This window comes from Pongo pygmaeus, chromosome 13 (genome assembly GCF_028885625.2).
Source record: "Pongo pygmaeus isolate AG05252 chromosome 13, NHGRI_mPonPyg2-v2.0_pri, whole genome shotgun sequence".
Classification (NCBI taxonomy): domain Eukaryota; kingdom Metazoa; phylum Chordata; class Mammalia; order Primates; family Hominidae; genus Pongo; species Pongo pygmaeus.
Window position 1 is genome coordinate 24216711 of NC_072386.2, and position 25132 is coordinate 24241842.

The 25132-nt window shown below is 40.8% G+C and overlaps 1 protein-coding gene across 3 annotated transcripts in view; it reads left to right on the forward strand.

The window, feature by feature from the left end:
- The first annotated feature begins 515 nt into the window (after positions 1-515).
- Positions 516-25132, forward strand: part of SMU1 (SMU1 DNA replication regulator and spliceosomal factor) — a 35919-nt gene continuing 11302 nt past the window's right edge. Inside the window, exons 1-9 of one of the 3 annotated variants that reach the window (XM_054502864.2) lie at positions 516-678; positions 3471-3681; positions 5401-5553; positions 9622-9732; positions 16419-16547; positions 18014-18133; positions 20850-20966; positions 21597-21724; positions 22322-22448. In XM_054502864.2, the coding sequence (XP_054358839.1) occupies positions 653-678; positions 3471-3681; positions 5401-5553; positions 9622-9732; positions 16419-16547; positions 18014-18133; positions 20850-20966; positions 21597-21724; positions 22322-22448 (1122 nt within the window). In that variant the 5' untranslated portion in view covers positions 516-652. Of the gene's footprint in view, positions 679-735; positions 900-3470; positions 3682-5400; positions 5554-9621; positions 9733-16418; positions 16548-18013; positions 18134-20849; positions 20967-21596; positions 21725-22321; positions 22449-25132 lie in introns of those variants that run through there. The other 2 variants (XM_054502865.2, XM_063650234.1) reach the window with 2 other exon arrangements.

Genomic DNA, 25132 nt, shown 5'->3' on the forward strand with positions numbered 1-25132 from the left:
CGAACTCGCGCGCTGGGAGTACAGGCGCGAGCCACCGCGTTCCGCCCCAGCGCTTTTCTTTTTCAGTGCATTTGTGAGCTGTATGGCGCCCGGTGCTTTTTTTTTTTCTTTTTGAGACTGAGTTGCCCTCTTGTTTTCCATGCTGGGGTGCAATGGCGCGATCTCGGCTCACCGCAACCTCCGCCTCCTGGGTTCAAGCGATTCTCCTGCCTCAGGCTCCCGAGTAGGGATTACAGGCATGCGCCACTACGCCCGGCTAATTTTGTATTTTTAGTAGAGACGGGGTTTCTCCATGTTGGTCAGGCTGGTCTCGAACTCCCGACCTCAGGTGATCGCCCGCCTCGGCCTTCCAAAGTGTTGGGATTACAAGCGTGAGCTACCGCACCCGGCCCCGGCCTGCTTTTAAACAGTCTTCCTCCTGGTGTGTATTTCTCTGGGGCAGGGGCATAAACTCCGCCCTCTGACAGCCCCTGAGGGCTCCGCCCCTACGCACACCTCGCCCTTTCTTTTCAAAGTTCACTCTATCTCCAGAGCGGGAGCCAGACGCCGACCCAAGCGGAAGTGACGTTAGGCGTCCGCCGGAGGTGTCGTTGGTGTGTTGCGCGACTGGCCTTGAGGGAGAACTGGGGCCTGCTCCCGGAGAGATACAGCTATGTCGATCGAAATCGAATCTTCGGAGTGAGTCCTGCGGTGGGGATGTTCCCGCCGTGCCGGGGGCCTGGAGGTTAAGGGTGTGGGGCGGAGGGCACTCGGGAGAAGGCATCCGAGAGGCCACGGAGTGGAGGGCCATTTCCTTGTCCCCAAAGAAGCATCTTGGATCTGGCTACCTCGGAGGTGGGCCCACAGGAAAGTAGCAGCTCTCAGACGTGAAGCCCAAAGCCTCGACGAAGGTGGCACGGGTGGGGAAAACACACCTTGCAAACCTAAGTTCTGTCCTTGGCCGACTGCTGGCGCGCTGTGATTGACCAAATTAAGGATCCACTCTGGACTCCAGTCTAATTATCTGCACAAGGGGATAGGTCTCTTTAAGCCTTGCTTCTCTCCCTGCCCAGCTTATGCAATGTGATTCGTTGTCTCTGTGCTTATACGGCCCCTCTGCTTTTCTCTGCCTAGCATTTATCACTCAGTATTGTCACTGTTTGATAACCTTACCCCAAACTAGCCTTTGTCGGTGCCTAGGAGCTCCTTTTCCTTGTGGTCTCAGTGTCTAGCATACCTTAGAGGAAGAGTTAATTGCTTTTGGAATGAATGAACAACTAGCTTTTGGAATGAATGAACAACTATCAGGCCCGATCTGGCACTGAATTTTGGGTTGTCTGTGAGCTCTCTGTAACCGCAAGGGAGAGACAGACTGGAGACTGGGCTAGAAAGAAAAATTTTCAAGGAATAGGGGATGAGAAGTAGTGACTAAAGAAGACCTTAGTGTGCTTTTCCAGAACTCCATCCTCCACCTGTCCTTGCCAACACTTAATAATAATTAAATTAACAGACATAAAAATTGTGTCTGAGTGTAAGGGAGGGAGAGGACCTTTTTTGGAGACTTTTCATAGGAGAAAGGGAGGTTTATGCGTTCAGCAAATACTGAAATGATGTTAACCGACTTGTCCAAGGTCACATAACTTTGATTCAAATCCCAGACTATCTTCAAAGCTTCTAGCTCTTTATGTATTCATTTGTGTTTGAAGGTAGGGAATTTGATTTTGGCTATGTCAAATGTGAGCTGTTTGAGGAGAGAAATGACTTATTTTGGGAGTGTAAAATGGAAGTCAACCGACATGTGCTAAGGAAGATAGTATCATACCAGAATAGCAGGGATCTAAGTCTGGATACCTGCATACCTCATAAAGGGGCCATGAGAGGAAAAGACTACTGCAAGTAGCAGCAATCAGTTCTTTTTTTTTTTTTTTTTTGAGACGGAGTCTCACTCTGTCATCCAGGCTGGAGTGCAGTGGCGCGATCTCTGCTCACTGCAAGCACCGCGTCCCACATTCACGCCATTCTCCTGCCTCAGCCTCCCGAGTAGCTGGGACAACAGGCGCCCACCACCATGTCCAGCTAATTTTTTTGTATATTTAGTAGAGACGGGGTTTCACCGTGTTAGCCAGGATGGTCTCGATCTCCTGACCTTTTGAGCTGCCTGCCTCGGCCTTCCAAAGTGGTGAAATGACAGGTGTGAGCCACCGTGCCCGGCCTATAGTTGTTTTTAAGAAGAGGGGCCAGGTGCGATGGCTCACACCTGTCATCTCAACACTTTGGGAAGCTGAGGTGGATGGATCACTTGAGCCCAGAAGTTTGAGACCAGCATAGTCAACATGGCAAAACCACGTCTCTACAAAAAATACAACAATTAGCCAGTGTGGTGGTGCATGCCTGTGGTCTCAGCTACTTGGGAGGCTGAGATGAGAGGATCACCTGATCCCAGGAGGCCAAGGCTGCAGTGAGCCACGATCACGCCACTATTCTGTCCAGCCTGAGCGATGCGAGTGACCCTTTCTCAAATAAAAATAAAAAAAAGAGGATGTTTGCTTTCTCCTCAGTAATATGTACTCTAGAGCCACACTGCCAGTTTGAGTCTTGATTTTTCCACTTATTATCTCTATTATCTGATCAAATCCTCATCTGTAAATTGGGGATAAAAGTAAACTTACCTCATAGGTTTTATTTTATTTATTTTTTTGAGACAAGGTCTTGCTCTCTTTCCCAGGCTAGAGTGCAGTGGCATGATCACGGCTCACTGCAGCCTCAACCTTATGGTTACAAGCAATCCTCCCACCCCAGCTTCCCAGGTAGCTGGGACCACAAGCAGACACTATCATGCCTAGCTAATTTTTTTTTTTTTTTCTTGTAGAGAAGGGGTCTCTTTATGTTGCCCACGCTGGTCTTGAACTCCTGGGCTCAAGGGATCCTCCCACATCAACATCCCAAGTAGCTGGGACTACAGGCACATGCCACCATGTTTGGCTAATTAAAAAAAAAATTTGTAGAGATGGGGTCTCACAGCTGCCTGATCTGGTCTCAAACCTCCTGGTTTCCAGCAATCCTCTTGTCTCAGCTTCCCAAATTACTGAGATTACAGTCATGAGCCAGCATGCCCAGCCTCATTTAGATTATTTTGTGTAAATAACTAGTCTAGTCATTTAAAGTATTTCAGTGAAGTGTGCTACAATATAATTACAAGAATGAATAGGAAACTAGGCTCTGGATTAGGAAATAAGATAGTCACCTTGATACCAACTCCCTTTCTAGCTGACTGAGATATTAGGCAAATGATTTCCCTTCCTTGAACCCCAGTTCTGTCTCTATGGTTGGGGGGGGCCCTTATAATTTAGATTCTGTGATTTTGGAAAATTTTACTCACATGATAAAGAAATAGTAGTGAAAGGAAGATGATTGAGTAGGAGCTTGGTAGGGTTTATTTTTGACCTCTGGTGAGTGAGAATCCCTGAGCTGAGTGATTTGTTTTCTTTCAGTGTGATCCGCCTTATCATGCAGTACTTGAAGGAGAACAGTTTACATCGGGCGTTAGCCACCTTGCAGGAGGAGACTACTGTGTCTCTGAATACTGTGGACAGCATTGAGAGTTTTGTGGCTGACATTAACAGTGGTCATTGGGATACTGTGTTGCAGGCTATACAGTCTCTGAAATTGCCAGACAAAACCCTCATTGACCTCTATGAACAGGTAAGAGTGGTGGTGATGCTGATCCCCATGGGCTGGTTTGTTGTGGGTCAGCTCCCCAACTAAAAAGCGTCAGTGAGCGTTCCTTCAAGCACTGTAGGGCTGCATCAGCCCATAAAACAATGGCAAGGCTTGACATTGTATTTTTTCTCCCTTCTTGGAAAATCCAGGATTTCCCAAATTAAAATTCTTTCCTTTTTTTGAGACTGGGTCTTGTTCTGTTACCCACTCTGGAGTGCAGTGGCAAGATCACAGCTTGCTGCATCCTCCATTTCCAGGATCAATCCTTCCTCCTGCCTCAGCCTCCTGAGTAGCTAGGAACACAGGCACGCGTCACCACACCTGCCTAATTTTTGCATTTTTTTGTAGAGACAGGATCTCACCATAATACCCAGGGTGGTCTCAAACTCCTGGGCTCAAGCAATTCGCCAGCCTTGACCTTCCAAAGGGCTGGGATTACAGGCACGAGAGAGCCTCAACTTTCTAATCACAGTTAGTCTTTTTGGTAACTAGCTCCTACCTATCCTGAGCCGTTTCCTTTGCACAAACCCAGGTTTGATTCAAGGGGCCCAGGAGTAACAAAGATACCTCTATCACTGGTCAAATTCCAAGAAGCTCCAAGCCAAGAACCTAGGACAAAGATCAGACAAATTTGTGATTATAAAACAGCAGAGTAGACTTTCTGGAAATAAGATTGTAATTTGAAGTAAAAGTAGTGAAATTGGTTTTTTGTTTTTGTTTACGGGTTTTTTTGTTTTTGTTTTTGTTTTTTGTTTTTTTTGAGACAGAGTCTCACTCTGTTACCCAGGCTGGAGTGCAGTGGTGCGATCTCTGCTCACTGCAACCTCCATCTCCCAGGTTCAAGCGATTCTTCTGCCTCAGCCTCCTGAGTAGCTGGGATTACAGGCGTGCATCACCACGCCCGGCTAATTTTTGTATTTAGTAGAGACGGGGTTTCACCGCATTGGCCAGGCTGGTCTCCAACTCCTGACCTCAAGTGATCCACCTGCCTCGGCCTCCCAAATGCTGGGATTACAGGTGTGAGCTGCCGTGTCTGGGCAGTTTGTTTCTTTACAATCCGTGTGAGTTCAATAATTCCCAAAGAAAATTTTGGTAACTGGAGAGAGGTTTCTCTGGAGCCCATGGGGATATTCCCATTTTTAGCTTTCTTTGGCATCTACATTCTGAGCAAGAAGCCTGAGAGGAGGGGAGATTGGTAGATAAAAATGAAGGATAGAGTTTGAAGGATTGAAATTATTATTTATTTATTTTTTGAGACAGATCTCGCTCTGTCGCCCAGGCCAGAGTACAGTAGCATGAGCTTGGCTCACTGCAACCTCCGCCTCTCAGGTTCAAGCAATTCTCCTGCCTCAGCGTCCCAAGTAGCTGGGATTACAGGCATATACCACCACACCCAGCTAATTTTTTTTGTATTTTTAGTAGAGAGTCGGTTTCACTACGTTGGCCAGGCTGGTTTTGAACTGCTGACTTCAAGTGATCCGCCCATCTTGGCCTCCCACAGTGCTGGGATTATAGGCATGAGCCACCAAGCCCACCAAGTCCACCTGAAATTGCTAGTGAAAATGGAAAGGGGCACTTCCTGGTATTGGAAATCACTTTGACAGGCCATATCTGTGTTAGATATTTTACTGAAAAATATTAATAAGAGAATGTGTTGAAACATCTGTTTTTTTTGTTGTTGTTTTTTTTTTAATTGTCCAGGTTGTTCTGGAATTGATAGAGCTCCGTGAATTGGGTGCTGCCAGGTCACTTTTGAGACAGACTGATCCCATGATCATGTTAAAACAAACACAGCCAGAGAGATATATTCATCTGGAGAACCTTTTGGCCAGGTCTTACTTTGATCCTCGTGAGGTATGACTGTGGTAATGAAAAGGAACTTCTTGTTAACTTTGGAAATGGAATAACATGATCTTTTTTTTTTTTTTTTTTTTTAACCATTTTATTGTATACTCTGTGATTTTGATTTAATTTTTGAGAATTATGCTTCTCTGTTTATATATGTTGGCTGAAATTTGCATATGTTAAAGAGAATAATTTGGTTCAGTTTTCTGATTATTTGAGTCTTCTATATACCTCAGTTTAGAGGATTGTGTGTTGGTTAGTAAAAAAAGCAGAAAATTTTATTCTGATGTCATTTCCACATTAGCCCTCCCTGAAGTGCTGCCTGACTGCTGGTATGTTCACTGATCATTTGTGTGTCTTGCCCCTAACAATTGCAGTTTCTTTCTAGCCTTTTTAGTCCCTAGAAACTTGTGCTTTTGTTTCTTAGCTGATGATGCTTACCAGTAGAGCATGATGATAGTCTTTTATTCTTCCAAAAACTTATTATCTGTATAGTTTCATTCTTCCTAAACCTTATTATCTGTATGGTTTCATTTTTCCTGCCCACCCCGCCAGCCTTTCACTAGAGGTTTGTCAAGATAGGAGGAAAAGGATTTAAAAAAATTTTTTATGGGTACATAGTAGGTGTATATATTTATGGGTACATAGTAGGTGTATATATTTATGGGTACATAGTAGGTGTATATGTTTATGGGTACGTAGTAGGTGTATATGTTTATGGGTGCGTAGTAGGTGTATATGTTTATGGGTGCGTAGTAGGTGTATATGTTTATGGGTGCGTAGTAGGTGTATATGTTTATGGGTGCGTAGTAGGTGTATATGTTTATGGGTGCGTAGTAGGTGTATATGTTTATGGGTGCGTAGTAGGTGTATATGTTTATGGGTGCGTAGTAGGTGTATATGTTTATGGGTGCGTAGTAGGTGTATATGTTTATGGGTGCGTAGTAGGTGTATATGTTTATGGGTGCGTAGTAGGTGTATATGTTTATGGGTGCGTAGTAGGTGTATATGTTTATGGGTGCGTAGTAGGTGTATATGTTTATGGGTGCGTAGTAGGTGTATATGTTTATGGGTGCGTAGTAGGTGTATATGTTTATGGGTGCGTAGTAGGTGTATATGTTTATGGGTGCGTAGTAGGTGTATATGTTTATGGGTGCGTAGTAAGGTGTATATGTTTATGGGTGCGTAGTAGGTGTATATGTTTATGGGTGCGTAGTAGGTGTATATGTTTATGGGTGCGTAGTAGGTGTATATGTTTATGGGGTGCGTAGTAGGTGTATATGTTTATGGGTGCGTAGTAGGTGTATATGTTTATGGGTGCGTAGTAGGTGTATATGTTTATGGGTGCGTAGTAGGTGTATATGTTTATGGGTGCGTAGTAGGTGTATATGTTTATGGGTGCGTAGTAGGTGTATATGTTTATGGGTGCGTAGTAGGTGTATATGTTTATGGGTGCGTAGTAGGTGTATATGTTTATGGGTGCGTAGTAGGTGTATATGTTTATGGGTGCGTAGTAGGTGTATATGTTTATGGGTGCGTAGTAGGTGTATATGTTTATGGGTGCGTAGTAGGTGTATATGTTTATGGGTGCGTAGTAGGTGTATATGTTTATGGGTGCGTAGTAGGTGTATATGTTTATGGGTGCGTAGTAGGTGTATATGTTTATGGGTGCGTAGTAGTTGTATATGTTTATGGGGTACGTAGTAGGTGTATATGTTTATGGGTACGTAGTAGGTGTATATGTTTATGGGGTACGTAGTAGGTGTATATGTTTATGGGGTACGTAGTAGGTGTATATATTTATGGGGTACATAGTAGGTGTATATGTTTATGGGTACATAGTAGGTGTATATGTTTATGGGTACATAGTAGGTGTATATATTTATGGGTACATAGTAGGTGTATATATTTATGGGGTACATGAGATATTTTGATATAGGCATGCAGTGCATAATGAGGGTAAATGGAGTATCCATCACCTCAAGCATTTATCCTTTGTTACAAACAATTCAATTCTTTCAGTTATTTTAAAATGTATAATTATTATTGACTATAGTCACCCTGTTGTGCTATCAAATACTATTTCTTATTTATTCTTTATATTTTTTGTATCTATTAACCATCCCCACTTTCCTTCTTACCCCCACCACCTCCACGCTTCCCAGCCTCTGACAACCATCCTTCTACTCTCTATCTCCATGTTTTAGTTTTTAGTTCCTGCAAATAAATGAGAACATGCGAAGTCTGTCTTTCTGTGCCTGTCTTATTTCGCTTACCATAATGAGTTCTAGTTACATGCATGTTGTTGCAAATGACAGGATTTCATTCTTTTATATGTCCAGCTAGTACACCATTGTGTACATGTACCACATTTTCTTTATTTATCTGTTAATGGTCACTTATCATTGCTTCCAAATCTTGGCTATTGTGAACACTGCTGTAATAAACATGAGAGTGCAGATATCTCTTTGATACACTGATTTCCTTTTGGGTGTGTACCTAGCAGTGGGATTGCTGGATCATATGGTACCTCTATGTTTAATTTTTTGAGGAATCTCCAAACTATTTTCCATAGTGGTTGTACTAATTTACATTCCCACTAATAGTGTACGAGGGTTCCTTTTTCTCCACTTACTCACCAGCATTTGTTATTTCCTGTCTTTTTGTATAAAAGCCATTTTAGCTGGAGTGAGATGATATCTCATTGTAGTTTGATTTGCATTTCTCTAATGATCAATTGTGTTGAGCACCTTTAAATAAACCTGTTTGCCTTGTGTGTGTCTTTTTTTGAGAAATGTCTATTCAGATCTTTCACCCATTTTTAACATTGGATTATCAGATTTTTTTCCCGTAGAGTTGTTTGAGCTCCTTATATATTCTGGGTTTTTTTGTTGTTGTTGTTTTTGAGACAGCTTTGTTACCCGGGCTGGAGTGCAGTGGCGTGATCTCAGCTCACTGCAGCCTCCGCTACCTGGGTTCAAGTAATTCTCGTGCCTCAGCCACCAAGTAGCTGGGATTACTGGTGTGTGCCACCACACTCAGCTAATTTTTGAGTTTTCAGTAGAGATGGGGTTTCGCCATGTTGGCCAGGTTGGTCTCAAACTCCTGGCCTCAAGCAGTCCACCCGCCTCGGCCTCCCAAAGTGCTGGGATGACAGGCATGAGCCACCACACTTGGCCCTGTATTCTGGTTATTTATTTATTTGTTTATTTATTTTTCTGAGACAGAGTCTTGCTGTTGTCTCCCTGGCTGGAGTGCAATGGCACAATCTTAGCTCACTGCAACCTCCGCCTACCAGGTTCCAGGAATTCTCATGCCTCCCGAGTAGCTGAGATTACAGGCACCCACCACTACGGCCTGGCTAGTTTTTCTATTTTTAGTAGCAACGGGGTTTCACCATGTTGGCCAGGCTGGTCACGAACTCCTGACCTCAGGTGATCTGCCCGCCTCAGCCCCAGAAAGTGTTGGGATTACAGGCGTGAGCCACCCTGCCCGGCCATATTCTGGTTATTAATCCCTTGTCAGATGGGTAGTTTGCAAGTATTTTCTCAGGAGGAAGAAGAACTTAATAGGCACTGGATAATAGAATGTTAACCTATAAAATCTATGAGGATAAAGGAAAGGATTTTAGATTACCAGGACAGGATTTAACTTAGAGGTGGTGAAGCACTTCTGTGCTGGGAGCCATTTAAGAAATTACTAAAGAATATAAAATAATTCTTGGTTCTGCAAATTTTTCAAAAGCTGGAAAAACAACTCTGGGTTTAATGTGGTTTACTTGGACTCTTTTCAGAAAAATAGCAGTGTGTCCCTTTGGCCAGGAACTCAATGAAAAAATAATAATAGTGTGGATTGGCTGACCTCAGTTTTCTCCCAACTCATACTTTTGAAATGCAAGCGGGCAGAATTGGGAAGTCATTTTCAAAAACTAAATTAGTTTAACTAATCCCTTCTTTAACTGGGTAATTTCTTTTCACATTTTCCTCTGTGTATGCTTCTGCTTGTTTGTTTTAAATAAGCACACTCATATCTTGTTGTTGCTTCTTGGAAATGATGCTACACCCTCTCCTTTTTCAGGCATACCCAGATGGAAGTAGCAAAGAAAAGAGAAGAGCAGCAATTGCCCAGGCCTTAGCTGGTGAAGTCAGTGTGGTGCCTCCATCTCGTCTCATGGCATTGCTGGGACAGGTAATTCAATTCCTGTAGAGGCCAGGTGTGGTGGCTCACACCTATCATCCTTGCACTTTGGGAGGCTGAGGTAGGAGAATCACTTGAGCCTAGAAGTTGGAGACCAGCCTAAGCAACATTGTGAGACCCTGTCTCTACAAAAAGTAAAAAAATTAGCGGGGTATGGTGGTGTGTGCCTGTGGTCTCAGTTACTTGGGAGGCTGAGGTGGGACGATCACTGGAGCCCAGAAGGTTGAGATGACAGTTATGATCATGCCATTATACTCCAGCTTGGGCAACGGAGTGAGACCCTGTCTCCAAAAATAAAAATAAATTTAAAAAGTGAACTGTTGGTACAATTTCCTAATTTCCTATGTATAAACTATGTCTTAGCTGAAGAAATTGTACACCCTAAGAATTGGGGACTACCTACAGAGTTGCTTATACCAGTAGCTGCGCTGTTCCACTCTCCCTCTTTCCTGGGAGAGGCAATATAGATGAGTGGTTAAGAACAAGCTCTGGAGACAGTTAGAATTGGGGTTACCATAGAATTTATCATCCTGTCTGGGATATCGTTGAGAGTACAGTTGATCCCTATGCCAGAACACCAAGTGCAAATAGTAACTGTCCTGGAAAGATTGGAACAAATGCCCACCCTAGTTAGAATCCAGGCTTTCTCATTTACCAGCTATATAGTCTTGGCAAATTCCTTAACTTTTCTGGTCCCATTTACTCATCACAGTATTGAGAGTAAGGATTAAGAGAAATAATGTTCATAAACACTTTATACATTTCCTGGCACCTTGTAAATAGTAAATGGTAGCTACTGGTGATGATTTTTTTAAAAATTACTAATAGTGTTGCCAGCATTGTCATTATTATAAAGCTACTTAGAGTAATAGACATTTTATAAATAACAAAGGGCACAAGTGATTAATAGGGATGTTAATAACCTTTTTGCACTAAATCTGCATTTAGAAAAGGACCAAAAAGCTATTTGTTGCAGGCCTGCAATGATTCTGAGATTCAAAAGTAAGCTGCTTTTTGGCCTGGTGTGGTGGCTTATGCCTGTAATCCCAGCACTTTGGGAGGCCGAGGTGGGTGGATCACCTGAGGTCAGGGGCTCGAGATCAGCCTGGCCAACATGGTGAAACCCCGTCTCTACTAAAAATACAAAAATTAGCTGGGCGTGGTGGCAGGAACCTATAATCCCAGCTCCTCGGGAAGAGGCTGAGGCAGGAGAATCACACGAACCCGGGAGGCGGAGGTTGCAGTGAGCCAAGATCGAGCCATTGCACTCCACCCTGGGAGACAAGAGCGAGACTTCATCTCAAAAAAAAAAAAAAAGTAAGCTGCTTTTTAATTTTTTAATCAAACTAATAGCTATGCATCGTTTAAGTAGTACTTCAGGGCTTACAGTGAAAAACAGTCCCATGTGCTTCCCTTCTCCACCTCTGATTCTTAACTTTCCTGACTATTAGCTCCATAGCTGAATACCATGTTTATACTGTTATTACCTGATTTTTTTTTTTTTTTTTTGGTCATTAGCAACTAACTTTCTTCAGCGAAAAATGATTTGTCTCATACCCACTCTCCTCAATACACACTTAACTCTTCTTCCAGATTTTCAGTAGAGTTGTATCACAACTTTTGGTTCAATCTGTATTCAATGTTTACAGTTATTTTTATATAGCTATTGTTCACAGCTAAAAAAATAATTACATGTAATTTCTTACATAAATTTTTATGATTTGCAATAATTATTGCTTATTTTTTCTTTTGCCTAGTTTTCTATGCACTTCTGCTAGTCCAGCCTGAGTATTTCTAGTAGAACTGTCAAAAGTCCTTTTTTTTCCGCTTGCTGATATCTTTCCTGAGGCCCTTCTCTTTTTGTTCTCATCAGGACTAGTTCTCTTGTATTGCTGCACAGTTACTGTACCAGGACTTGTCTCATCTTCATACTGGGAATTTTGGGCCTCTTATTTTTTTTGTAGGTCTTATTTATAGATTCCTCATTTTTCTTTCTTTCATAGTTAGACCTTTTTTTTTTTTTTTTCTTTTTGAGATGGAGTCTCACTCTGTCGCCATGCTGGAGTGCAGTGGCACGATCTTGGCTCACTGCAACCTCTGCCTTCCAGGTTCGAGCAATTCTCCTGCCTCAGCCTCCCGAGTAGCTGGGACCACAGGCGCCCACCACCATGCCCAGCTAATTTTTGTATTTTTAGTAGAGACGGGGTTTCACCATGTTGGCCAGGATGGTCTCGATCTCTTGACCTCGTGATCTGCCCACCTTGGCCTCCCAAAGTGCTGGGATTACAGGCGTGAGCCACTGCACCCGGCCTTTTTTTTTTTTTTTTAATTAAATGGAGAACAGAGCCTTGCTGTGTTGCCCAGACTATCCTGCCTCTGCCTTCCTAAGTACTGGGATTACAGGTGTGAGCCGCTGAGCCCAGCCTAGACCCTCATTTTATGGGAGTACTGAGTCCGGTAACTTCCTGAGAAAGGAAGCATAGAAATAAATGTTTGAGATTTTACTTGTGTCTGTAATACCATGTATCTTTCTTTCTCTTTAAATGTTTAAAGTTTTATTATCCTCCCTGCATTGTCCCTGTATTCCTATTTTTCCTTTTTCTCTTGAGTTTTCCCCTTCCCTGTTTGTTTTGCTGACCATATATGGGAGTTTTCCTCAGATATTTAGAGCTTTCTGCTATGGTGTGTCAGGTTGGGTGGTTGGAAAGAGGAGTTTGAGAACTGATAGAATTCAGCCTGGGATGATAGGATGGAGATCCTCATTTGTCATTCTCTGCAGAAATGTTTTCTTGGGCTGGTCAGCTTTTCCAGAGAGTAGTTCCTGCTTGGAGAGTAGTTCTTGCCTAAACCATATCTTGAGAGCCAGAGCTGAGCGGATGCAGGTAGGAGTAGAGGATAGAGAAATCTCACTGTTCAGCATACCAGTGTACACTGAAGCCCCCAGTTTTCATTGTGGCTTCTCACCTCCACCCTGTCCTCAGCTCTACTGAGATTTTCAGAGCCTAGGACCTCAACCTTTCCAGAATATACATCACCTGATTTCTCTTGAGGCTAAGGCGAGGTAGTTGCACAGGGTTGGGAGAAGTCGTGGTTGCTAAATGCTCCTTATACAGACTTTAATATTGCCCCTGTTTTCAGCCCTGAAGCATGCCTTGTCCTTGAAGGGTATGTGATTCCTCCGGTTCCTAAGCTTTTTTGGAGTTTTGCAAGGCAGTTTGGCTTGCTTCTTGTGACTTCGCCTTCTTCACCTTGTACAATTAGGTTTCAGTTTTCTCTGTTTTTGGTTTCCACTTGGTTCCACTAGTCCATTCACTTTTCACCTTCTAAAACTTAACTAACATTTTTTTCTTGCTGTTCTCCCATTCTCTTTGTCTTTTGGGGCATGTATCTTTTTTATTCCTTAATTACCATCACTTTAGTGGATTTTCTAGAGAGAGTAGAAATAAACTCATGTGTTCTACATTTAATTGGTTAGATGTGAAAAGCAAGTGAGGTTTTGGTTCTAGGTTTCGTTTCCCTTTAGTTTCTGGTTTGAGTGACTTGGTAGAAAATATAAGAAGGACAGATTTGTTGGGGGCTGGGGTTAGAAACTAGGGATAGGGGAAATGATCCGTTTTTAGATGTGTTGAAGTTCCTGTGGGACATACAAGTGGAAACTTGCAGTATAGGCCCTTGGATCTGTGAATCTGGACCTTAACCTAGAGGTTTTGGCTAAAATTATAGATTTGGAAATTATAGTAGTAGTTGAAGCTATAAATGTAATTACCTAGGGAAAGCATGTAGAATAAGAAAAGTAAAAATGTGGCCAGGTGTGGTGGTTCACACCTGTAATCCCAGCACTTTGGGAACCCCAGGTGGGCGGATCAACTGAGATCAGGAGTTGGAGACCAGCCTGGCCAACGTGGCGAAACCTCGTCTCTACTAAAAATAGACAAATTAGCTGGCCATCATGGTGTGCGCCTGTAATCCCAGCTACTTGGGAGGCTGAGGCAGAAGAATCACTTGAACCCGGGAGGCAGAGTTTGCAGTGAGCCAAGATCGCGCCACTGCACTCCAGCCTGGGTGACAGAATGAGACTCTGTCTCAATTAAAAAAAAAAAAAAGAAAAAATATATTTAGCAAAGAAACTTTGGAAAGGAAGAATGTTGAGAGCATACTAGGCTTAGAAATACTGCATTTAATAAAGACCTATAATTTGCATCATTTTGGTAGTGGACACAAGAATATCTGTTGCAACCAGTGCAACAACAGTGCAAAAACCCAATTCTGTTATTTATAATAATTCCATGGATGACAATGGGGAACACCACAAAACCTAGGAATAAGAGAAAAATACATTTAGTATATGATGTTGGGACACTGACTTTAGAATTGCTGGGGAGAGGTCAGATCAGAGCCTGCTCCCATATTTTATGTAGCATAATTTCAGATAGAAAGTTAGATATTTTAAGATAATAGAAAAACACTGGGAGATAATATAATCTATCAAACCTAATAGTCTTCCCAAGCTTAGAGATTAAACACCAAGGAAAAGATAAACAGATTTCATCACTTGAGAATGGAACTTAAGATGAAAAGAAACCTATAAAGCTATAATCCAAAATAGACATAGTCACAGCTGCTTGGAAGGCTGAGACAGAAGGACTGCTTGAGCCCAGGAGGTCAAGGCTGCAGTGAGTTGTGATCATGCCACTTTTCCAGCCTGACAGAGTGAGAACCCCTCTCTTTAAAAAAAAAAAAGTTGGTAAAAGAATTCTTTGCAGCAAACATAAACAACAAATACCTTTATCACATTAAAGCTCACAAATTGGTGAGAATGGTAAGACTATGATAGATAAGTGAGCACATAACATGAATAAACAGTTAACAGAAGAGGAAATATGTCTAATAAATACATAGAAAAGTTCAACTCATTAATCAGAGAACTGACTAAAGTAGGGTATTCTATTTCTACTTATTAAATTAGCTAAAATTTTTAAATCAGTGGTCCCCAACATTTTTGGCACCAAAGACTGGTTTCGTGGAAGACAATTTTTCCACAGATGGTGGTGGGGGTGTCGGGGGGTGAGTTTGGGATGAAACTCTTCCACCTAAGATCATCAGGCATTAGATTCTCATAATGAGTATGCATCCTAGATCCCTCGCATGCGCATTTCAAAATAGGGTTCATGCTCCTATGAGAATCTAATGCTGCGCAGATCTGACAGGAGGTGGAGCTCAGACTATAATGCTCTCGCTCCCTGGCTACTCACCTCCTGCTGTACAGCTGGGTTCCTAACAGGCCATGGACCGGTACTGGTCTGCAGTTCAGGGGTTGGGGACCCCCGTTTTAAATGATACCAAAAATTATTGAGTTTTCTTGGAATAACAGAAGGAAAGGGGAATAAACATTGATTGTGTGCTTATTATGTGAACATGTGCTTATTATACAGGCTTCACTTATATTATTTTGTTTTATCCTCTATGAATTAGGCTTTTTTTTTTTTTTTTTTTTGGAGACAGTCTCACTCTGTCACCCAGGCTGAGAGTGCAGTGGCGCGATCTTGGCTCACTGCAACCTCTGCGTCCCGGGTTCAAGCATTTTCCTGCCTCAGTCTCCCAAGTAGTTGGGATTACAGGCGTGCACTACCACGCCTGGCTAATTTTTGTATTTTTAGTAGAGATGGGGTTTCACCATGTTGGCCAGGCTGGCCTGGAACTCCTGACCTCAGGTGATCTGCCCGCCTTGGCCTCCCAAAGTGCTGGGATTACAGGCGTGAGCCACCATGCTTGGCCCCCGAATTAGGCTTTTTTTCCTGACTTTTTCATTTGGCAAAACTGGGAGTCAAAATGACATAGCTGGTGAATGAGTTAGCCTAGGACCATCTGTCTCCAAAGTTCATTATTTCACCCCTCATAATGCAGTTGTGAACACTATTGCAACTGCAACTTTTTTTGGAAAGCAGGCCTTTTGGAAAGGAGTTTGGCAGTATATATCAAATATATCAAGAGCCTTAACCATTCATGTTCTTCTTTGGATTTGGTAATTTCTTTTCCAGGAATATACCCTAGGAGGGGAATATCCCCAAAATAGAAAAAGCTTTATGTCCAAAGATGTTCATTGCAGCATTATTTAGGTGATTGAAAAATTGGAAGCAGTGTAAATGTCCACTAATATATTGATTATGTTAACTGTGAGACATCTACTAGATGGGATATATTTTACAACCATTAAAATGATAGCTGTGACTAATATGATCTATTGATAGGTGAAAACAGGAGAAAATAAAATTTTACATATAGTATAATTACAACTAGGTTAATGAAACACATATGTGGGGGGGAAGATTGGAAGGTAGTATATAAAATGTTAATAGTGGGTGTGTTTGAGTGTTAGAACTATGGGAGATTTTTGTTTTCCAAGTTTTGTTTATAACAAAAGAGCCACTCCTATAAGAAAATAGGTGGATGATAGACTTGTTGGCTCTCAGAGTCCCCTTCCACCCTTAGATCAGCCTGTGTTCTTGGACACACAGAGGAGCACAGATTACTTTATGTTTGGATGGCCAAAAATAGTTGGGGTCTAGATGGCTCACAGCTTTCTCTGAACCTCATCCTTTCGGGCTTGGTTTCTGAGCACTCATGACCAGATCTTAAAAGCACCTGAACAGATTGCTATACTTTTTTTTTCCTCATAGGCACTGAAGTGGCAGCAGCATCAGGGATTGCTTCCTCCTGGTATGACCATAGATTTGTTTCGAGGCAAGGCAGCTGTCAAAGATGTGGAAGAAGAAAAGTTTCCTACACAACTGAGCAGGCATATTAAGGTAGGATCCTAAGACATTCAGCCAGTCAGTAATCATTTGTTGAGGACTTGTCATGGGCTCAGCCAGGCCCTGTGCCAGGGGCTTGGATAATTGAGGGGGACATCTCATTCTCCAGCTCTGACAATATTCAAGGTTGCTGCAGGTGTCCACTGGGATACTGCTGTGGCCTGGGAGTGGTACACCTCAGGTGTGTCATCTAATGGATGGACATCTAGCTTGACATCTAGCCCACCATCTGCCCTTGCACTTCTTCCCAAGAAGCCTGCATTTGGAAGAATGGTTAGTTCTTTTTTGGTTACACCTGGGACTGTGAACTTTGTATGTACTTCTCCTGTTCACCATTTTTGTTTTGCCTGCTATGTGTCAGGCAGAGTGCCAGTGAGGGATTACAAAGTGGGCTTATGTGATGTTTGAGGAAAATGATTTTATCCTCTTATGGTGTGGTTTTTTTAAAATTATTTATTTATTTTTTATTTTTTTAAATCTGAGAGTTTTCTAGGAAAAAGTTTTCTAGGTAATTCCCAGAATTACAAGTGTATTTGCTACTTTAGCATCTCTATATTACAGTTTCTCTGGATTTGTGCTCCAAATTCCTGGATTTTAAAATACTTCATATTCCTCAAATCTTTGACTTTGGGTTAACATTTTGGGTTTGCCTTTTCTGGATTATGTATTCTAACTTGCAGATAAAGATATTTTTGAGCAGCACCTTTATTTACTCTGCCTGAAACCTTGAGACAAATAGAAATCCATCATTATTATGCTGCTGGGCTAAGATTTTCTGTTATAAACACTTTCCTTTTTTGGCATTTAAGGTGAAATCCACATTAGAGCTTTTCTTTGTTCTTTCTACCTAATTTTCTGTAGTTTTCATCTGTTATTGGGAGCGTCCTCACTAGCAAATGCTCAGAATGCATTTATCAGACAGTATATTAGCTTTAATTAGTTCTTCTAAGTTTGGTCAGCTACGCATTATCACTTGATTAAATGAAGGTTGTGAAACACTGATAGAAAGTTTATTTACAAAATAATATAGGGAAACATACATTTACTTTGAAAAAATGAGTTTTTTCCCCCTGAGATACACAACAGGAACATATTAGGCCATACTGAGTGTGAAAGTCGTGCTAACAGTGGCTGATTCTAGCAAAACATTACAGTCTGAGCTAACAAGATTACTTGTTCTAAGTCCCATGTTAAAATAGCTTTTGTCCTTTCCTTTGGAAATATCAATCTCACATTCAAAAAACTAGCTTCAACTTAGTGCCTAGACATAAAACTAAGTCAGAGAAAAATACATCCACCCAGCTCCCTGCGTCCAGGTACAGAAATACCCCTCCAATACTCTATAATATGGGCCAGCTATGACTTTATGCTAGGGCAGGGTTTCTCAAAAGGTTAAAATAGGAATTGTTTTAAGTCCACTAAATAAAAATTCATCTGTTTCATTGTTTCATTTGAAACAGTTTGGTCAGAAATCACATGTGGAGTGTGCTCGATTTTCTCCAGATGGTCAGTATTTGGTCACTGGGTCTGTTGATGGATTCATTGAAGTATGGAACTTTACTACTGGAAAAATCAGAAAGGTAAAGTATTTTAAATGTGTTAACCTTCCTAGTGGAAAAATTACCTACTTTGAATTACTTACCTATGGCCTCTAAATCAGATTAGTTGAAAAACAATCTGTATGTAATGAACATGTATTACTTTTGTAATTAAAAAACTCATTTAAAGCTAGGGACAGTGGTGCACACCTGTGATCCTAGCTACTGAGGAGGCTGAGGCAGGAGGATCACTTAGTTGAACCCCGGAGTTCAACCCAGCCTGGGCAGCATAGTGAGACCGTGTCTCTACCAAAAAAAATTTTTTTTAAAACTAACCATGCATGCTTGTGTGCACCTATAGTTTTAGCTGCTTGGGAGGCTGAAATGGGAGGGATCCCTCAAGCCAGGAGTTTGAGGTTGCAGTGAGCCATGATTGTGCCACTGCATTCTAGCCTGGGCAACAATGCTGTCTCAAAAACAAAAAGCAAAAAATGGTATTTTTAATTAAATTCCAATTTTATTAACTAAGGGAGGACCTTTATTATCTATAATTGTTTTATTATCTATTTTTTACAAGTAAAAAATTTTTTTTCAGGCTGGGCGTGATGGCTCAGGCCTGTAATCCCAGCACTCTAGGAGGCTGAGGTGGGTGGATCACCTGAGGTCAGGAGTTTGAGACAAGCCTGGCCAACATGGTGAAACCCCATCTCTACTAAAAATAAACTAAAAAAAAATTAGCTGGGCCTGGTGGTGGGTGCCTGTAATCCCAGCTACTCGGGAGACTGAGGCAGGAAAATTGCTTGAATGTGGGAGGTGGAGGTTACAGTGAGCCGAGATCACGCCACTGCACTCCAGCCTGGGCAAGGAGCAAAACTTCGTCTTGGGGGAAAACAAAACAAAACAGAGTTTCGCCCTTGTGGCCCAGGCTGGAGTGCAGGGGCACGATCTCGGCTCACTGTAACCTTGGCCTCCCGGGTTCAAGGGATTCTTCTGCCTCAGCCTCCAGAGTAGCTGGGATTACAGGGAGGTGCAAAAAAAAAATTTTTTTTTCAAGGGGTTATATGTTCAAAAAAACAGAAAAAGTTACTCAAGTAGTGTTTTGCTCCTACACTTGTACCTCAGCTAGTCATTTGCCTTCCTTGGGCCAGCCAGGATTACCAGTTGCTTATATAACTTTCCTGGAATATCCTCTGTGTGTGTTACTTATTATGTATCCTTTTCAAAATTTTGTAATACAGATGATAGCATACTATATACCCTGTTATACTTCTTGCTTTTGTAGCATATGTTGGAGATTATTGCTGTATTATATTACATTGCATGGATTGAACCATGATGTATTTAACCACCCATTTTATTTAAGATAATTTCCAATCTAACCTAATTGTAGTACTAATTCTATTTCTCTTATGAATGAAATTAAACATCTTTTTATATGTGAAAAGCCACCAATATTTTTTTTGTTTTACCAAAACCACTAATATTTCTTACACTATGAAGTCTGTTAATATTTTTTGCCCATTTTTCTGTTGGATTGTTCTTTATTGATTTGTAGGAGCTCTTTATATTTTAAGGAAATGAAGTTTTATAATATACATTACAAATATTTTACAATTTTGTCTTTTATCTCTTGATTTTGCTTGTTTTGTTTTACAGACTTGAAATTTTTTTATATCATCACATTTATTCATCTTTTTTCCTACAGTTTCTTCTAGTACTTTAATCTTTTATTTTATGTTTAATTTTTGACCCTTCTAGAATTTGTTTAGTGGGATAAAGTTGGTACAGATCCAACTTAGTTTTTTCCCCAAATAGCTATTTACTAACTTTTATCCACTGATTTAAAATGTAATTTTTGACTGGGTGCAGTGGCTCATGCCTGTAATCCCAGCACTTTGGGAGGCTGAAGTTGGTAGATCACTTGAGGTCAGGAGTTCAAGGCCAGCCTGGCTAACATGGTGAAACCTTGTCTCTACTAAAAATATAAAAATTAGCTGGGTGTTTTGGTGCGGACCTGTAATCCCGGCTACTTAGGAGCCTGATGCAGGAGTATTGCTCGAACCCGGGAGGCAGAGGTTGTAGTGAGCTGAGATTGCATCACTGCACTGCAGCCTGGACGACAGAGCAAGACTCTGTCTCAAAAATAAATAAATAAAATGTAATTTTTATCGTAGAGTACCAAATTCCACTCTATGCGTAGTGGATTTATGAGTGATTTTTACTTTCTACTTTATATATTTCTTTATAGTTTGCTTTTATTTTTTAAACCAGGAAGCAGTCTCACTTTATAATTAGAAAAAAATAAGAAAGGTAATCTGTTTGAACAATAATGGATAATAAAAGAAGCATCACAAATAAATAGATTAGTCAGTAAACTGTTTCAGGAAAGGTAGCTGATGATTTGGAAAAAATATTAGTTTAGTTTCCCACATCATACAAAAATAGGTAAATTCAGATTTATTAAAGATGTAAAATATGAAACTAGAGAAATTTTGCCTAGAAAAAAATCAGTAAGTAAAAGATCTAGAGTAGTATGTGGGTATTTTTTATAATACTAATTTGAATTGTATAAAATTATTTATCCCCAGCAATATCACTAGGAACTAGTTACTTACTAGGAACGTGTATGCACGGCACTTCTGTTTACTTTGGGGGTTTAGAGTAGGTACAATCCATTGCCCTGGTTTTTGTGAGTTTGTAGAGAACTGGGGTCTTGGCTTTGTGTTATTTTGATAACTGCTAACCATTGTTTCTTTAGGATCTTAAGTACCAGGCCCAAGATAACTTTATGATGATGGATGATGCTGTCCTCTGCATGTGTTTCAGCAGAGATACAGAAATGTTAGCAACTGGGGCCCAAGATGGAAAAATCAAGGTATGGATTAGTGCCACAGCCTCTCATATGTAGACATTTTGAATGTTCTGCTATGGGGTAGTGTCCTACATATGATATTCAGCATAATAATAGCTACTGATTATTGAGCATCAGCTTTATGCTAATCACTTTACTTTTTCTTATGTAATCTTAGTAACTCTGTCTGGGTGATCCAATAACATGTTTAAGGTCACATACTTGGTAAGTGATAGATCTGAGACTTTAGTTCTTATGCCCTTTCTATTGTACCACCCTGGCTTGCTGTATAAAAATCAAAATAACTGACTTTTTTTTTAAGGGGATGGTCTAATAGCCAATTTGTTGTGGTTTGTATTTAATGCTAGAAATACATCCTGGGCTACAGAAATTGCAGAAATTGTCTCTGCTAAGTGAACTTAGAGTCTATATTTTTGTTTTAATAATTTACAAGGAAAGAGTTTTAAGTTTCAAAGGATTCAGTTACCATTGTACTACATGAACTAGACACATCATATTCAGCTATTCGCATGCATTTTTAATGCTGTTTCAGCACATTAGTGAGCACTGCATCTTGCTTGGCTCTGTGGGCTGTTAATAGTAGGACACTTTACAAGTTTTTTTTAATTCTTTTTTTTTTTTTTTCAAATAAAGGTGTGGAAGATTCAGAGTGGACAATGTTTAAGGAGATTTGAGAGGGCACACAGTAAGGGTGTCACCTGTCTAAGCTTTTCTAAGGATAGCAGTCAGATCCTTAGTGCTTCTTTTGACCAGACAATTAGGTAAGTAAAAATCCCAAAACTGCTCTCACTTGAGTTTGATATAATGAGGCCATGGAGGGAGGTACTCGTGATTCCTTATGCTTTTACCATGATGCTTTTACCATGATGGTGTGATATGGAGAGGGAACGTATGTGAGACCTTATGTCCCCAAAGTACAACTGACACTTGTTGTTTTGTCATTTGAGTCTTTACCCAGAAAAGACATTTGAAAGGGGATAGCAGTGATTCATGTTTCTCAGAGTATGGTCTTATGGACCTACCTGCATCATAATCACTTTAGAGGGTCTGTTATCCTCTAAAGGACCCAGCTGAGACCCACTGATCTCAATCTCCTGTTAACCTGTTTTTTAGAGGTCTATCCCTGAACAGAAGCTTGTGGTATTACTGGCGTATTTTCTTCCAGCCTCTTTCTTTGCAAAGCTTTTGTTTGATTGTTTGATATAGTGAAAATTACACCATATACACAATCACATAGCCCTCTTCACTTAATATTATAACATGAGCTTCTGTAATTTATCTAAAATGCATTCAATCATTGGTCACAACCGTAAGATATTAAATATTTATTGTTCTTTTCATTTACTTTCATTTGGTAGAATTCATGGTTTAAAATCTGGGAAAACCCTGAAGGAATTTCGTGGCCATTCCTCCTTTGTTAATGAAGCAACATTTACACAAGATGGACATTACATTATTAGTGCATCCTCTGATGGCACTGTAAAGGTTAAGTATTTGCTATCAGTTTATTTTGGGATGTCTACCCCATCTTTGTCCTTTGAGGAGTTTTCAGTGGTGATAATGGGAATGATTGTGCTGTAGTAAACCTCTTTACTGGCTATTTTCGCCGTAATTGAGGTGAGTCTGAGACAACAACAGTATTCTGTGGGTAATTCCCATTGGCCTTGGGACCCCAATCTCAAACCTTTTCAATCCAAACAAACTTTATCATGTGTAGGAAAAGAGGAAGGGTGAAGAGTCTTAAACTTAAGCCATCCCGCATTCACAGATACACATGGTGGTTAAATCTGTTTTGCCATAGGTATGGTCCACCTGCTAACAGTCAAATTCACGAAAGGCTCAGTGGCCTAATAAATAGATCTCTTTTTTGTTGCACAGCCTCACTGCACTCCTGGTCCCCAAATTTAGGGCCTTCCTCTTCCTAGTAGCATTTATAGAGGAATAGGAGAGATGTTGAGTAAAACTAAGCCTTCTCCTAGATAGTTATTTAATAAGTAATTTGCTGAAAGTAATGGATCTTCAGTACCTTTAAAGATTTAGTTATTTGAAGAGAGGGTCTCATTTCCTAGAAAAGATATGAGAAACCCAAATAGAAAATTATTAGAGATCTTTGAGACACTGTATTTACATTCTGGACCTAATCTTTTTGAATTGTCTTATATGAGTGAGTACTTTGTGGCAGAAGATCTAGACATTTTAATAAAACATTTTAACACAAATATCTAGATATTTTAGATACATATTTAAGTATCTAAAATTCAGACAGCCAGGTGTGGTGGCGTATACCTGTATTCCTAGCTACTTGGGAGGCTGAGGTGAAAGGATCACTTGAACCCAGGAGTTTGAGGCTGCATTGAGCAATTTTCTCACCACTGTACTTCAGCCTGGGCAACAGAGCAAGAACCTGTCTCAGTCAATCAATAAATGTATGTATATATGTATGTATGTATGTCAGACCACCGTCTGAAATTGCTATTCATGATTGGAAATCAAACCGGAAACCTGAAGGCAGGAGATGTATGCTCCCTTGGGATGTATGGGGAAATCACACAGAGCTGTTAGTACTTCAGTCATGGGATTTGCTCTCATGCTATGCATATGGGCCTCACAACTTGTAAATGCCACTGGAAGATGGCTTATCTAAGGTTCCTTATTTTGTGGTCTTTCCCCCTTAGTTCTGCAGTGAGTGGGGCAAAGCGTGTCACTGACCTTTTGAATGGAAAACACTGGAAGGCTTAGCGTTCTTAATTCCTGAAATGTTCATTTTTTCTTCTAAGCAACTGGGCTTCAGAGGAGATTAGGGCAGGCGATAACAGTGTTGACACCAGGGCAACTGTTTTCTCCTGTTTATGGATATTTATTCAACATCTGCTTTGTGCCAAGCTCCGTGGAAGGTACAGAGGAAACATAGCAGAGTCCATGCCTTAGAGACTTTGTACCTGCTGAATTGAGTGGTATCAGGACAATGCTATTTAATGTTTGATCCATCCCTTCTCTAAGCACATCTCAGATTTCTGTGCTACCTGATTTAACCCTTTCAGTTCATAGAAGCCAGAAGGACAAGGTGAAAAGATAGACTGGGAAAAGTAATACAAGTGGCCAAGAGTAGCTTCCACTTCAAAGTTCCTCATGTGTGTGTGCTAATATTGTGACTTCCATTCAGTCATTGTCAGTATAAACCGTACATTGGAATCATTTGTAGCTTTTTAGAAAATGCCTATGCCTCACCCTAGACCTACCACATCAAAATCTCAGGATAGAGTCTCAAGCTAAAAAGCCTCTGTTTGAGCCAGGCTTAGTGGCACCTGCCTGTAGTCCCATACTCAGGAGGCTGAAGTGAGAGGATCGCTTGAACTCAGGAGTTTAACACCAGGGGAGGCAATAGGGCAAAATAGCGAGATCTCATCTGTTTAAAAAAAAAAAAAAAAAAAGTAAAGCAGTTTTTGTTTTGTTTGTTTGTATTTTATTTTAATTATTTTAAATAGAGACAAGATCCCACTATATTGCCCAGGCTGGTCTTGAACTCCTGGCCTCAAGTGATCCACCCGCCTTCGCTTCCCAAAGTGCTGAAATTACAGGCGTGAGCCACCATGCCCGACCCCCTGTTTGGTTTTGATATCCAGACAAGGGTAGCTTTCTGGTTGTTTATGACAGTAGCAGTGTTGACAAACAACTAATTTTAAAGAGAGAGAGCTCTATTGGCTAAGGAAAAATGTATGAGAAAAGATCATAGATTTTTAAAAGTTTTTAAGTTTTAGTTTGTGACTTTTGTTTTGCCAATTAATCAACAAATACATGATGAATGCTTACTCTATCACAGTTGGTCCTCTGTGTCTGGAACATGGATTCAACCAATCACAAATTGAAAATATTTGGGGAAAAAGAAGAAAATTCTACAAAGTTCTAAAAAGCAAAACTTAAATCTGCCCCATGCCAAGTACTACGTTGAATCTATACAAAGGAAGTGGTGTGTGGGCATTGTATTAGGTATTATAAGTAATCTAGAGGTGATTTAAAGCATACAGGAGGATGTGCATAGGTTATATGCAAATACATCATTTTATGTATGGGGCTTGAGTATCCTTGGATTTTGGTATCTAAAGGGGATCCTGGAACCAATTCCCCACAGATACCGAGGGAAAACTGTATATGGCAGTGCTGGATATTTG